General features: G+C 37.3%; 1 protein-coding gene across 2 annotated transcripts in view; it reads left to right on the forward strand.

The window, feature by feature from the left end:
- LOC107555299 (coiled-coil domain-containing protein 85C-B) overlaps positions 1-14,233 on the forward strand; it is a 45,803-nt gene that overhangs the window by 25,602 nt on the left and 5,968 nt on the right. Inside the window, exons 3-4 of one of the 2 annotated variants that reach the window (XM_016238054.1) lie at positions 4,115-4,153; positions 10,025-10,126. In XM_016238054.1, the coding sequence (XP_016093540.1) occupies positions 4,115-4,153; positions 10,025-10,126 (141 nt within the window). The remainder of the gene's footprint in view (positions 1-4,114; positions 4,154-10,024; positions 10,127-14,233) is intronic. The other variant, XM_016238055.1, reaches the window with a different exon arrangement.

Genomic DNA, 14,233 nt, shown 5'->3' on the forward strand with positions numbered 1-14,233 from the left:
TTTTTATTTTTTATTTTTTTTGTGGAAACTGTGATACAGTACCATTCAAAACATACTAAGGTAAGATTAAAAAAGAAAAAAATATTAATTAATATTTTCATTCAGCAAGAATATATTGATCAAATGTGAAATTAAAGATGTTTGTAATGTTACAAAGGAGATTTTCAACATTTCTAAGTTTGTTTTCAAGAGCCATTATTGATAATTGAACACTTATAATAAGTGATAATAACTGGGCATCAAATGAGCATTTCTGAAGGATCATGTGGCCTTGAACCTGGAGTAATGAGCTGAAAAGTCAGCTTTGCCATCACAGGAATAAAATATATTAAAATAGAAAACAGTTATTTTAAATTGTTATAATATTATGACAATATTACTTGTGTACTTGTTCAATATTTTTTGTAACAATGTTACTGCATTTTTGAACAAATAAACTTGGTGAGCATGAGAAACTTCTTTCAGAAACATCAAAAATTCCAAACTTTTGAATGGAAGGCAGGTGTTTTGAGTTGATTAGCTGATTGGCATGTCACCATATTCTAATTTGTTGAGATAGTGAATTGGTGGGTTTTTGTTAAATGTGAGCCAAAATCATCACAATTAAAAGAACCAAAGACTTAAACTACTTCAGTCTGTGTGCATTGAATTTATTTAATACACGAGTTTCACAATTTGAGTTGAATTACTGAAATAAATGAACTTTTCCACGACATTCTAATTTATTGAGATGCACCTGTATACATTTCATACTGTAATTTATTTTTGGTTTGAATATAAGGGATGTCATTTTTCTAAATTGTGTTCTCTGATGTGTTTTGTCCACATCCATTCAAACATGTTGCTATTACTGCATATCTCAGGTTTGGCATCAGAACATAAATGTGACCTCCATCATGGCTGTGTTGTGGATTCATTAAAGCTTGGAATATACTAAACAAGTCGTATTGTTGAAAAATATATAAATTTTTGACATTCCAGATCCCCTTTCACTTTCATCATGCAAAAGAGCAGCCAGAGCATTCATTAGCATTTCACCTTGTGTTCCTTGGAAGAAAGAAGGTCAGAATGACATGGTGGAGCAAAAGTGATGACTACATTTTCATTTTTGGGTGATTTATTCTGTTTCCAGTGAAAATGAAAACACTGTGTGGGCACTGGAAATACTAACTACAAAGCAGTTCATATGAAGGCCTTTGTAGGTTGCATTCATCACAGTATTCATAGAAACAAAGCCGAGAGTATTGGCATGGCCACAGACTTGAAAGAGTCCTTGAATTTGCAATAATTCTCTTTTAATCATATATCCTCATTACGTTTTCATTGCCAGCCCCCCTCTGTCTTGCAGTGGATGTGGGTGTACCAGACGGCGTTCCAATTAAATTGTTGTGCCTTTTCGAGGCATATCTATTTGAGTCTCTTTCGCTGAACATGTGGAACATCGTGCATGGAACGTCTGAAAGCATTTTATCCCCAGGATGGAAAGCACTTTGTAAAGCTATGATTAAAATGCAAGAGAGTTACTTTCTCCCTCTGGTCAAATAAGAGAAAACAGTGTGCGTCTCATCGCTGCAGTCCTCTGAGAAAGAGTGAATTCACTTGAAGCAAGATTAATTCAGACGAGAGCTCAGTCCTTCAGAGAACGCTGTCCTGAGAGCGCACATGTACTGAGCTGAACTCTTGATTTCCCAGGATGCCTACAATAAGCTTTTCCTAAAAGCCATTTCAGGTTTTGATAAATGACACTTTGGTTTGCAAATACAGAGTTCTGGCATGAAACTCTAGATGGCGCAGTCCGATAGGTCTAACTTAATCTGACCTAATGACATCATTATCACATGGCACATCTGATTGGTTCTCTCCTGTATCGGTAGCCAATGAGCTCGCTGCTCAACATTCAGATATATGACTAGTGCTTGCCGTAGCAGTTGCAGCTTGCTTCAGAAACCCTCCACCTTCCCCAGCTCCACCTGTATAGATCTGCTACGAGGTGAGTCATGTATGCTATATGGAGGTTAGGGATGTAACGATTAACTGCGAGCCGGTTGAAAATCGATTCAAATATGTGACGATTCAAATCGGTTGAGATGCTAAACAAATCGCGATTCATTTAGGGGTAGGAGTTTATATGAATGCATGTCTGAGGGGAACTTACTGTCTTTAGAAAAGTTTAGATAGTATTTTTTCTTTTCATCTTGCCTCTGTATAATGCATATTAAAGTTCATAAGTGCAGCGCTGCTTTGTTTACAGCGGAAACCAGGGAACGCTTTAAGCGCCACCTGCTGGCGGAGAGTGAATCTGCATCTCATTCAGCTTTGCTGTTTCATGCAGATATTTTTATTTATAGTTTCACAAAACTGAAGTCAAACCATTCTGTTTTTGCTTCAAATTTCGAAACTATTCAATCTAATTTATTTTAAAAAACTGCTCATGTTGCATGTATGCAGCATCTTTGTTTGGATCAAGATTAAAATGCAGTGGTTGCTTCTAATTTTAAATGGAAAGAGCACAGACAAAGCCTTATTTTGTTTATATGAAGATATTTATTTTATTTGTGTTACTTATTTATTTGATTTGGGGCTTGTTTTAAAATTTCAATTTAGTTTTGTTATTTACATTTACATTATATTTAAATTTAGTCATTTAGCAGACGCTTTTATCCAAAGCGATTTACAAATGAGGACAATAGAAGCAATCAAAACCAACAAAGAGCAGTAATATGCAAGTGCGATATTAGTATATTATTATAGTATTATATATCAATTTCACAAAGAAATGTGCAGCATTTTGTCCAAGCAATAATAAAAGGACACATTTAATTTATAATTTGTCTTAAAAAAAATTATAATAATTGTGAATCGAATCGAATCGTGAGTTGAGTGAATCGTTACATCCCTAATGGGGGTTATTTTATGTATGTTATATTTGCAGCAGCAGTATTTCTTACATGCTCACAGCAGCATGTTGTGGATATATTGGCAGTAGCAAGTCTCGGTACTTGCTCTGCCGCAGCAGCAGCGTAGCAGATCTATTCCGCCAAGACCAAATACATTAACATTGTCATGTACATTACCATGCCAATCCCTCTGAGAGTTGTCATGACATAACTTACTTTAATCCCACATGACCCTGAGAATGAAAGGTCTGTTTTTGGAACGGTCCAGAAAGTCTTAATTTTGCTGATGAACATCATTCATGACCTGGTAGAAACTGGTCACACACCTGATCGTGTAATTTTTGCCTGATTGTGGTTTAGTTTTTAGAAATGCTTCAACTAATAATGTGCACTGCATGTGCAGCAGTGTGTTTGAAATGTAATTGTTGTTCTGTAATATTAGATATTTTTTCAGTATTTCCTTTGCCTTAATTATTTTGCCAATGGCTTTAATTTTGATTAGCAGTCTTTGAAATTGAAAATCGAAAAACAAAGAACATTGTACTTGTGTGGACAATTTGGTTTTTAATTTGGAGCCCAATCATAGGCTAATGTTTCGCATTAGAAGCTAAATTTGGTGAAAGACCCCATGAAATCAACAAAATCAATTTATTAAATAGATAGTTCACCCAAAAATGAAAATTAACCCCTTGATTCACTCACCCTCAAGCCATCCTATAGGTGTATATGACTTTCTTCTTTCAGACGAATACAATAGGAGTTATATTAAAAAATGTCCTGGCTATTCCAAGCTTTATAATGGCAGTGAATTGGAGGTCGAGAATTTGAAGGCCAAAAAAATGCATCCATCCATCATAAAAAGTGCTCCACACGGCTCTGGGAGGGGGGTAATAAAGGCCTTTTGAAGTGAATCAATGCATTTTTGTAAGAAAAATACAGTGAGCGGAAGCTAGAGATTACCGTTTATAAAGTTTTAAATATGGATATTTTTGTTACACAAATGCAAAATGAAGACAAACGAAAGGAGTGCATTCCTTCCCATCTAGTGACATCAGATGACAATCTAATGTTGAATGTCCTTCAAAACCATACATAAGAAGTCCAAACATTATTATCTGAATAGTTAACCTGGTTATGCTAGCCCTTGTGAAGAAACTGTATGAACATGTACTTGTATTTGTTTAATTGGTTTGTGAAATGTGTTTTGTGTTCTCCAGCCCTGTAGCCGTTATAGCTTATCAAAGCTGTCCATGAAGGTAATTTTACCACACTTTTGCTCAGTGGTGGTGGAGCTCTATGTCCTCCTAGCTCTCTTCTTGCTTGTTTCTTATCTTTACATTCACATTCTTGGTGACTTCAAAAGCTGGTGTGTACAATGGCATGCTAGGCTTAGTGCTTGTGCTAACATGCTGGGCTGTGCTCGGGGGCTTCTGGCGCATGAGCTCATATGCTTGTCCCTCTGTGTTGAAACGTCTTTCCGATCTTATCATTTATTCAAGCAGCACAGGTAGTGCAGCGTCAATTTTTCATGTCTGACAAACTGATGGATGTAAAGATGAATGTGAACATATTTAAATTGTTAATAAATGCCCACTTATCTATCTTGGGCATCATCCCATATCTTCTCTAAGAGAATGCACCTCTCTGTGTTTTAGCACTGTCTGTCTTGAATTGCTTAAAATCATATTTGACTGCCCAGCAAAGTAACGTTGTGCATATTTTCAAAGCTAACTGGATTTTGGGTTGTCTGAATTGATTAGTTGACTAGTCGGTCATAAAGAGACCTTGTTATTAGGGTCCATCATACACTCTCATAAATAAGGTACAAAAGCTGTCACTGGGGCGGTACCTTTTCAGAAGGTACACTTTTGTATTATTTACCCCTAAAGGGTGCATATTAATACCTCAAAAGTACATATTAGTACCAGAAATGGTACATATTAGTTCATTTTGAAAAGATGTCATCCCAGTGAGAGCTTTTGTAGCTTGTTTTTACATGTGTTTTACCTTTTTTTTTGAATGTCACACTTAATTGCATAGTGTTTTAGGGTTAACAGAAATGTCTAAAATGACTGGGTAATGACCTGGCAGAAGATTACTGGTGCATTTAAAGTTTTTTTTTTTCTCTAAGGCTACGTTTACACGACAACGTAGTCAAAAACGGAAAAGTTTTTCCCTTGTGTTTTTAAATTATTTCACGTATACACGACAACATTTTCAAAACAATTCGCATTTACACATATTCGCGAAAACGGCCAAAAACGCTGTATTACATATGCCAGGCCAGCAGTGGTGGAAAGAGTACTGAAAAAATATACTCAAGTAAGATAACTTTTACCTTCCAAAAAATGTAGTGTGAGTAGAGTAAAAGTACTTGTCCAAAAAACTACTTGAGTAAGAGTAAAAGAGTAGCCTATTTAAAAGTACTCATGAGTATTGAGTAGTGAGTACTGAGCTGTGGATTCTACCCCATCATAATAAACGCTGTACACCGCAATTTGTATATTTTAAAAACGTTGTACATTCTGTAAATTCACATTATCTTGTTTGTCATAAAGAATGAAGAATATCTATCATCCAGCAGTTTTAATTTTGACTGCCAACTCTTTAAAATACATCAAAACAGCACAGAGACAGTATTCAGTTGAAGAAAAGATGAAAGTTATTCTCAGTACAATCATCCCCATTTAAATCATAAAGTTTGAAAAAATGAAATAAAGTTTGTCTCAGTGGCCTTACACATGATATTTAAAATTGATACAGCATGCTGTTGTTGCACATAAAATATTAATGTTTAGAACAGTGCAAATACAAACACCATTAGAAACTCATAGTTCAGCATCACACATCATGATATGGGTTAAAATGAGAGCCCATTTCTCTCCAAAACAGTGCCAGTTTTAGCGTTTTGCAATAAAGATATAAGAATAACTCAACTTGATCATTTATGTTACAATTTTAACATAAATGCACATTGTTCTAGAAAGATGGCAAATTCATGCCATACCTTTTACACATTTACTCAAATTTTTATGCTGATAATACAATTTGTAAGGAAAAATGCATGAAATAGCAAGGTATTTCTGGGGATACTTTTTCAAAGGAAAACACACACACATGTCTCTTTGCTGAGCCGCGGCGGTCTCGGTGAATCAGCAGCATCCACAACTGAACGGAACAAAAAGTGTTGAACTTGAAAATTGTTTATGCGCGAGTGCACTTGCTAATTGAAGGCAGATTGTATAAAATGGATTAAAAAAAAAACGTTTATTAACGAGCTGCAGTTTTATTAGATCACGCGCTGGCACAGATGCAGTATATTAACGCCACGGGTCATCAATAAGGTGTAGATTGGTCCTCAATTTGTGTTTCCAACACACTTTTTCACAGCGCACATCATGGCGCTCAAACTCATCAAAAGTCAACAATTTCAACAAGCAACAACGACTTATCCAAGTGAGTGATCCAATTTACCTAATGTGGCACTTGCGGGAGTTAACACTGTACGCAATACCCGCAACCTCACACCAAATTTCAGGCCGTGTAGATAGGCAAGCATATATACAAATCATTTAGTAAGCAGAAATCCGAAATTTACCTTAACATATTAAGTTGCGACGGAATTGATGCTTGAAGAATGCACTTCCAGCAGCCATGATAAACAGTTGGCGTTTAAAGTTTTCTACGCACAATTTGATTTGACGAAAGTCACGAGACCTATTACTATCTGTCCAATCATGTTGATGGATAAAAATAAAATAAAAATAAGCATGTAACGACCACAAACGGAGGAAAATAGCGGAGTAAAAGTACCGATACATCACTTAAAATGTACTCAAGTAAAAGTAAAAGTACAAAATTTTTAAACTACTCAAAAATGTACAATTACTGATAAAAACTACTTAATTACTGTAACGTGAGTATTTGTAATTTGTTACTTCACACCCCTGCAGGCCAGTAGTTGGCGCTGTCACCTTGTTAGTAAACAGTACCTGTAGGGAAGTGACGATTATATGTTGTATATGATGCGTCGCCGCTGTTGGTTGTAATATTGGTGAAGTAAATCCACACTTTGCTGAAGAAGCGTTGGCAAACTCTTAAACTGCAACAACAGTACCATGTACTCCGCCATTGTTGTGTATGTTTGTTCGCGCTTGCCTTTAAAATCGACACGTACTGCGCATGTCTTCATACCTAACACGTACTACGCACGTGCATGAGGTCACCGTTTTCAAAGATTTCCATAGATTCAAAGTTGTTTACATGGAAACGATAACGGTGGTGTTTCCAAAAACTTGCACTTTAAAACCCGTTTTCAAAAATATGCGTTTTCAGGCACCAAAACGCCATTGTCGTGTAAACGAACAGGCAAAACGCATAAAAAGTTTCCCATTTTTGGCTGAAAACGTTGTCATGTAAACGGCCCCTAACAGTGTAGTGACCTCAGCAACTGACTATTCTGTTGTTGAGTGACAGGATAATCATATCCATTCCTAATATGATGGTAACATGTGTGAAACATTTACTTGTAGTCATGTTTCACTAATTAATTTTTCTGATGTCGTCAGAGCAACAGCACCGTCAAGTGAGGAATTTTGGCCCTTTAAACAGGTTGCATTCCAGCAGTGCAGGTATCATTCTTGTTGCCACAATGATAAAAAATATCGTCAGTCTACAGGAATTCTGACACTTCCTCAGTGCTTTCAGGTTCGTTTCAAAAACAAAGATATGTCTAGACAAAAATGTGTGAAAAAAGCAGCATAGAAGCACTTTTGACTTCTGGAACCCATTGTATATAATTCCACACCCCCTCTGGTCCCTCTGGTTTTTATGTCCTTTGTCTTTCGCAGAAAAAATACATCTCTGTTAGAATTGTTGGAGAAGAGCTGTGTTACACAGCTGTGTGGTCATTTCTCAACAAGCAGTCATAATGAAGAGAGGATGAATATCCTGATAAGTGAAGGATAGAAAACTCTCCAAGGATAATATGTTATTTTAGAACTGAAGAGTTATGTTTTTTTAACAATCAAGCATACAAACATTAAATATCAGAAACTGAAAGTATTGATATACTGGTAACACTTTACAATAAGGTTGCATTAGTTAATGTTAGTTAATGTATTAAATAAAGTGAATGACGATGAACAATATATTTATTACAGTATTTGTTCACGTTCTCTGTTAACGTTAGTTAATGAAAATAGTCGTTCATTAATGCTCATAATGTTCATGTTAATTCACAGTGCATTAACTAATGTTAACAAGCACAACTTTTGATTTTAATAATGCATTTGTAAATGTTGAAATTAACATGAACTAAGATTAATAAATGTTGTAGAAGTATTGTTCATTCTTAGTTCATGTTAAATAAAGTTGTTAACTATGTTAACTAATTAACCTTATTGTAAAGTGTTACCAATATACTAAATTAATAATCCTCAGTTTGTTTGTTTGTTTGTTTGTTTATTTTGTTTTATTCTTTGGTCCCATAAGTTTCAAGAACTGTATGTTTTTGAAAGACAATAGTTATTTTTATTTATTAGTTAGTGGTTTAATAGTTATTGATAGTTTGACATTTTAATATAGATCAGAGTTTGATTATTTTAATAATATTTCTTAAATTAAAATACTTTTAAGTCATCCTGTGGCCCCCTTGAAAATTTGCTGAGGCCCTCTAGTGGGCTCTGGGCCCCTGCAAATTATATGTTTGTAAAATAATTAAAATATGTGTTAAAATACAATAATAACTGCAACTAAATGATTTTTTGTACCTCCCACACTGAAATATTATCAAGTAAAATTTTTATAAAACAGTTTCTCTTCTAAAAGAGAGTGACAGGGTTATATATAGGTCTTTCTTATAGTGATCACATGCATTCAGGGAACATGAAAGCAAGACATTGAAAACGTCATAAGGATCACTGGTGATTAGAGATGATGCCAGCTGGAGCCTGTGGGTGTCTCTATTATAGCAGCATGAAGAGATTCCAGCTTACTTTCTATGGACAAGAATACCTAAAGGATGGCAGGAAGCTGTGTGGGAGTTTGTTCTGGTGCTGAGTTCCATTCATCTCGGAAACTCTGGATTTCAAACTTCACACTTGGGAAAGTGCAACAGAGCGCAACATTGATGTCAGACCTCCTATTTCGAAACTTGATCACTCTGATTTTATCGATATGCAGGAATGTGTCATCTCACAAACATGACGGCAAATGTGCATCTCCTGAGCATCAAGCAATGGAACACTTTCATGGATGGAAGTTGAATAAATCTAGTAGGAATGTCCCACATAAGAAACAGCCCCAGGTAGTTATTTTCTATGTGGGTAATAGACACACAGCTCTGCTTGAGTGAGAAAAGACCAAAATCTCCAAATCTGTTTCAATAACATTTTTCAAGCTAGTCCAGCTAGCCAAGAGTTAGTCAAGACCCTGTTGAAAAAAACAGCATATGCTGGTTAGGTATGTTTTGAAGCATGGAAGCTTGTTTGAGCTGGTTTAAGCAGGAGCTAGTTGCATAGGACCAGCTTAAGACCAGCACATGGCCTGCTTAAACCAGCTAAGGACCAGCACATGACAAGCTCAAACCAGCTGCTATGCTTCAAAACATACCTAACCATGCTGGTTTTTTGTTGTTGTTTTTTCAACAGGGGAGTAAATAAATGGTACAATTTTTTTCTCTCTTTTAATTAAAGGGATTGTTCACACCAAAATGGAAATTCTGTCATCATTTTCTCACCCTCCACTTGTTCCAAACCTGTACGTTAGTAACCAAACAGTTGACAGTAGCTATTGACTTCCTTAAAATACTATGGAAGTCAATGGTTACCGTCAACTGCGAAAAACACACATGGGTTTGGAACAATTTAAAGGTGAATAAATGACAGATCTATCATTTTTAGAGTGAACTATCCCTTTAAAGCAGATATTCTCAATTTCTATTAATCATTTATCCTCTTTTCTCATACTGGTTGTGATCTCCAGACTTAAAAAACTTTCTTTCACGCACAACTTTTTTCTTGCCACTCCTATTTTCTCTGAGAACAGTGAAGTATGTTTAGTTCAATGGGATATTTAAAATGCACTGAGTCATAATGTCTCTCTTTCCCTCTTGTGTCATTCGGCAGCGTAATCTGGGAGACCTGCGAGTCCTGCGGAAGGGCATGACCCTCTACCACTCAGAATCACAGCTGTCTTCACTCCCCCAGAGGCAGGAGGCCCTACTGAATGTGAGTGATCCTCTCCAAGTCACTGTACATACAAATCAATCCAAGCATATTTTAGCATGTTCATTTGCCGTATTTTTAATCATCTGAAATGTGCTGCGACTAATATTCCAAAGCGACGTAGTCCTAAATAGAGCCCGACCGATATGGGGTTTTTGGGGCCGATACTGATACCGATATTAGGGAGTAAAAAAAAGGCCGATATCGATATATCGGCCGATATTCTTTGTGTATGTTATAGTACAGAATCAGTCAAAAGTTTGGACACTTTCCCATTTGTTTGTCCACACATTTGACTGGTACTATATTTAGAATACAGTATATACATAAACAGAATATACTGTCTATACATATACACATTTTTTGCAATGATCACTCAAATGTGGTGATCAAACACTTATAATGACGTGACAGAGATATGTAATGGAGGCAAGGCATTTAACAATTTAACAATAAACTTTATTATCCAAAATGAGTCTGACATCAGTGCACTGAACAGTAAAGTTGAAGTTTATTCAACTTTAATTCAATTAAATTCCATTCAACTTTATTCCGTTAAAGTTTATTTCACTTCAAAACATTCATTCACGGATTTGCGCTACTGTCTTCACACACAGACAAAACTTACTAGAGAAGTGTGAAGTGTGACATAATATACCTCTGTAAATAGATACAATATAAATTCACGTCTCGTGCACTTTAATGCCCTTTGAATGTAACGTGTATGTTCCCTTGTAACTGGAATTATGGCGGAATATCATGTGAAGTCCACATTCGTAGGGCACTTACGGTCAAATAAGACAACACTTGAATGCTGCTGCTGAACAAGAGACCTAATTACTGAAGTGAAAGTGTTGACTGGTGTCACTATCTCGCGAACGCGCCGGATTCTCCACCAAATTCGGGGGATCCCTTCAACTCGAGGAGCCCTCTCGAACGCCACCCTCCTCGCGTCGGTAGCCCCCCGGGATCGACAGATCGGTCGGCGCCGGACTGTGAATTTAACCACCCGTAACTCTCGAACCCCGGGGGCTATCGACGCAGGAGGGGTCTCATTCGAAAGCGGGCCTCTAGACGTACACTCGATTCGCGTTCGAGAGGGGTCCTTGAGCTGAAGGGATCCCCCGAATTTGGTGCGGGTTCGCCGTGCCGTTAAGGAGATATGGCCGTTCAAAGTTTCAATGGTATTCCATAGACTTAATCTTCAAAAGCATTTCATCCAGGTTGCCAGTAGCAAACAATGGAGTGCGCTCTGCTGGACAAACTAAGTAATTACACAATTTCAAGCATTTTATCTGCATTATATGTTTTGTAAAAAAAAAATTCATATCGGCGGCATATTCGCCTATACCGATATATATATGCTACAGGCTGATATCGGCCGATAATATCGGCAAAACGATATATCGGTCGGGCTCTAGTCCTAAATAATGCAGTTAACTTCATGTGAGAAAAACGTGAGCAAAGCACACACATTTGAAATGAGAGAGAATGATTTCCCACACGTCCATAGTTTAGGTTTTGCTTGAACAGATTTGATTCTAAATGAACAATTCAATTGCAGTGGACTGTTGTGCTCATTGATGGATTGGTTTAATGATATGGAATAAAACAAACTTGTTGTCATCTGTTGGGACTGGTGTCAGTAAATACACACAGGGACATTATTTCAAAATGAAAGCTCAGTCTAATCAGTTTGGCACTATTCAGCAACAACGTGGGAAGAAATTAGATCCTTGGTGCGTCAAATCTTTCATCTCTCGTACATTGCTATAGGCTTTTCCTGTATATAACTGGAGGCACTTATCTTATCTTAAAACTTTTCCCCTGGAAAATTAGCAGACCTACTGAATATACGATGAATGAATAAAGGGAAAAGCAAATGCGCCTTTTAAACATGTAGCCTTCAGCCTGTGCACAGGAAGTCTCACCACTGTGTTTTTCATGTTGCATGCTTGCTTGAAAAAATCTTGCCATAGTCAACTAAAAGTCTTTACAGCGTTAATACAGAGCTTGAATTAAATTTCTCTAAATTCAAACTCAGCATCTCCTCTGAGACAACAGGTCAGACTCCTATTTATTCTATTTGACCTTTCATGTTTTATAGATTTTTGGTGTCACGTCTAAGCAGTGGGTGGATTGAACAAAGGCATCAGACATTACCATCGCACAGCATTGTTTTGTGTGTGAAATTAAGCCAATGAAAACATTGAAAAGTACATAATATGTCTTAGAAGCATGCAAATTGTATTCAACTGCAGTTTTGTGGTCTAAGAATTGACACTAGAGTTTGTCCTCTTTAGTCAGCTCCTATTAGTCTAAACAGAGTGAGAACGACTTTCTTCGACCATTTAAAAATAGGTTTCTGCATGGTGTTTCTATGGGAACCATCTAAAATTATGTAGAGCTCCTTCCAGAAGCTTTGATTGCTATGCTCTGTTATGAAAGATATAGAGAGGTGTATTTAGATACTTATTAGATCATCATGAACAGGGCACACAGCAAAACACACAAGTGTTTTTTAAATAGGGTGATTTGCAGTCAGGATGAATGTATGCGGATCATGTCCAGCTCTCCTCATGTGCTATGAATGATTAAACACAACCAGGGGTTTTGTCCTCTTCAGCTGTCTGGGCTGCTGTGAGCGATGTTGAGCTAAGATGAATGTTTTAAATGGGATGTAGTTTTCATTCTGAATGATCCTCATATCTCTGAGTTGAGACAGATAATTAACGATGATGAATTAGTCAATAAATCACCAATGAGAACAGGACTGCATGATGATAATGGAGATGTGCTGTAGCTGGTTTGTTTTTTGGTCCACAATGATCTACCAGCTCGGCTAGTTCTCTGGTAGCTGCTAATCTGGTAAAAAAAAAAAGCTGCTAAAATGGTAATCGGGAAAAAAAAATCTTTAAGAGAGCAGTTCAATCTGCAGTCACCTTGGCTTCTATGTGCATGAATGGGGAATCATCAAATTCTGCAAAACCATTGCTTATGTTTACCGCTCTGTACTGTACTTCCGCTGGTCAACCGTTTAAACCAAACTGGACCCCCCCTGTTGAAAAAAACAGCATATGCTGGTTAGGTATGTTTTGACGCTGGGATGCTGGTCCTTTGCTGGTTTATGCTGGTCATGTGCTGGCAAAGGACCAGCATAAACCAGCAAAGGACCAGCTTAAACCAGCAAAGGACCAGCTTAAACCAGCAAAGGACCAGCTTAAACCAGCAAAGGACCAGCTTAAACCAGCAAAGGACCAGCTTAAACCAGCAAAGGACCAGCTTAAACCAGCAAAGGACCAGCTTAAACCAGCAAAGGACCAGCTTAAACCAGCAAAGGACCAGCTTAAACCAGCAAAGGACCAGCTTAAACCAGCAAAGGACCAGCTTAAACCAGCAAAGGACCAGCTTAAACCAGCAAAGGACCAGCATCCCAGCGTCAAAACATACCTAACCAGCATATGCTGGTTTTTTCAACAGGGCAGCTATAAACCAGCAATCATGTTTCAGTGCTTTCAGATGATTTATTCAGCAGGATGTTTTGATGTTTTTAACATTGTGCCGTTATCCTTTACAACACTTAAACCAGCAAAGCACCAGTTTAAACCAGCAAAGGACCAGCATAAACCAGCAAAGGACCAGCTTAAACCAGCATCCCAGCATCAAAACATACCTAACCAGCATATGCTGGTTTTTTCAACAGGGCAGCTATAAACCAGCAACCATGTTTCAGTGCTTTCAGATGATTTATTCAGCAGGATGTTTTTAACATTGTGCCGTTATCCTTTACAACAAGGCGGAGGTTTGGTTTGAAAAGTGGTTACAGGGAGGCAGGAGACAACCCTGAAATTATACTTTTTCAAACAAACCCGTAATTAAACCAGTGAGTCACAGGACCTGAATTATATTCAAAATGCTGGAGTTGAAAATATGGTGAAAGGAAGTGTGGTAATATAAAAAGTGAAGTGAAGTGACATGTGGCCAAGTATGGTGACCCATACTTGGAATTAGTGCTCTGCATTTAACCCATCCAAAGTGCGCACACACACAGCAGTGAACACGCACACCTTGAACACACACCCGGAGCAGTGTGAACACACACCCGGAGCA

This window comes from Sinocyclocheilus grahami, unplaced genomic scaffold, assembly GCF_001515645.1.
Source record: "Sinocyclocheilus grahami isolate Dianchi unplaced genomic scaffold, SAMN03320097.WGS_v1.1 scaffold530.1, whole genome shotgun sequence".
NCBI lineage: Eukaryota > Metazoa > Chordata > Actinopteri > Cypriniformes > Cyprinidae > Sinocyclocheilus > Sinocyclocheilus grahami.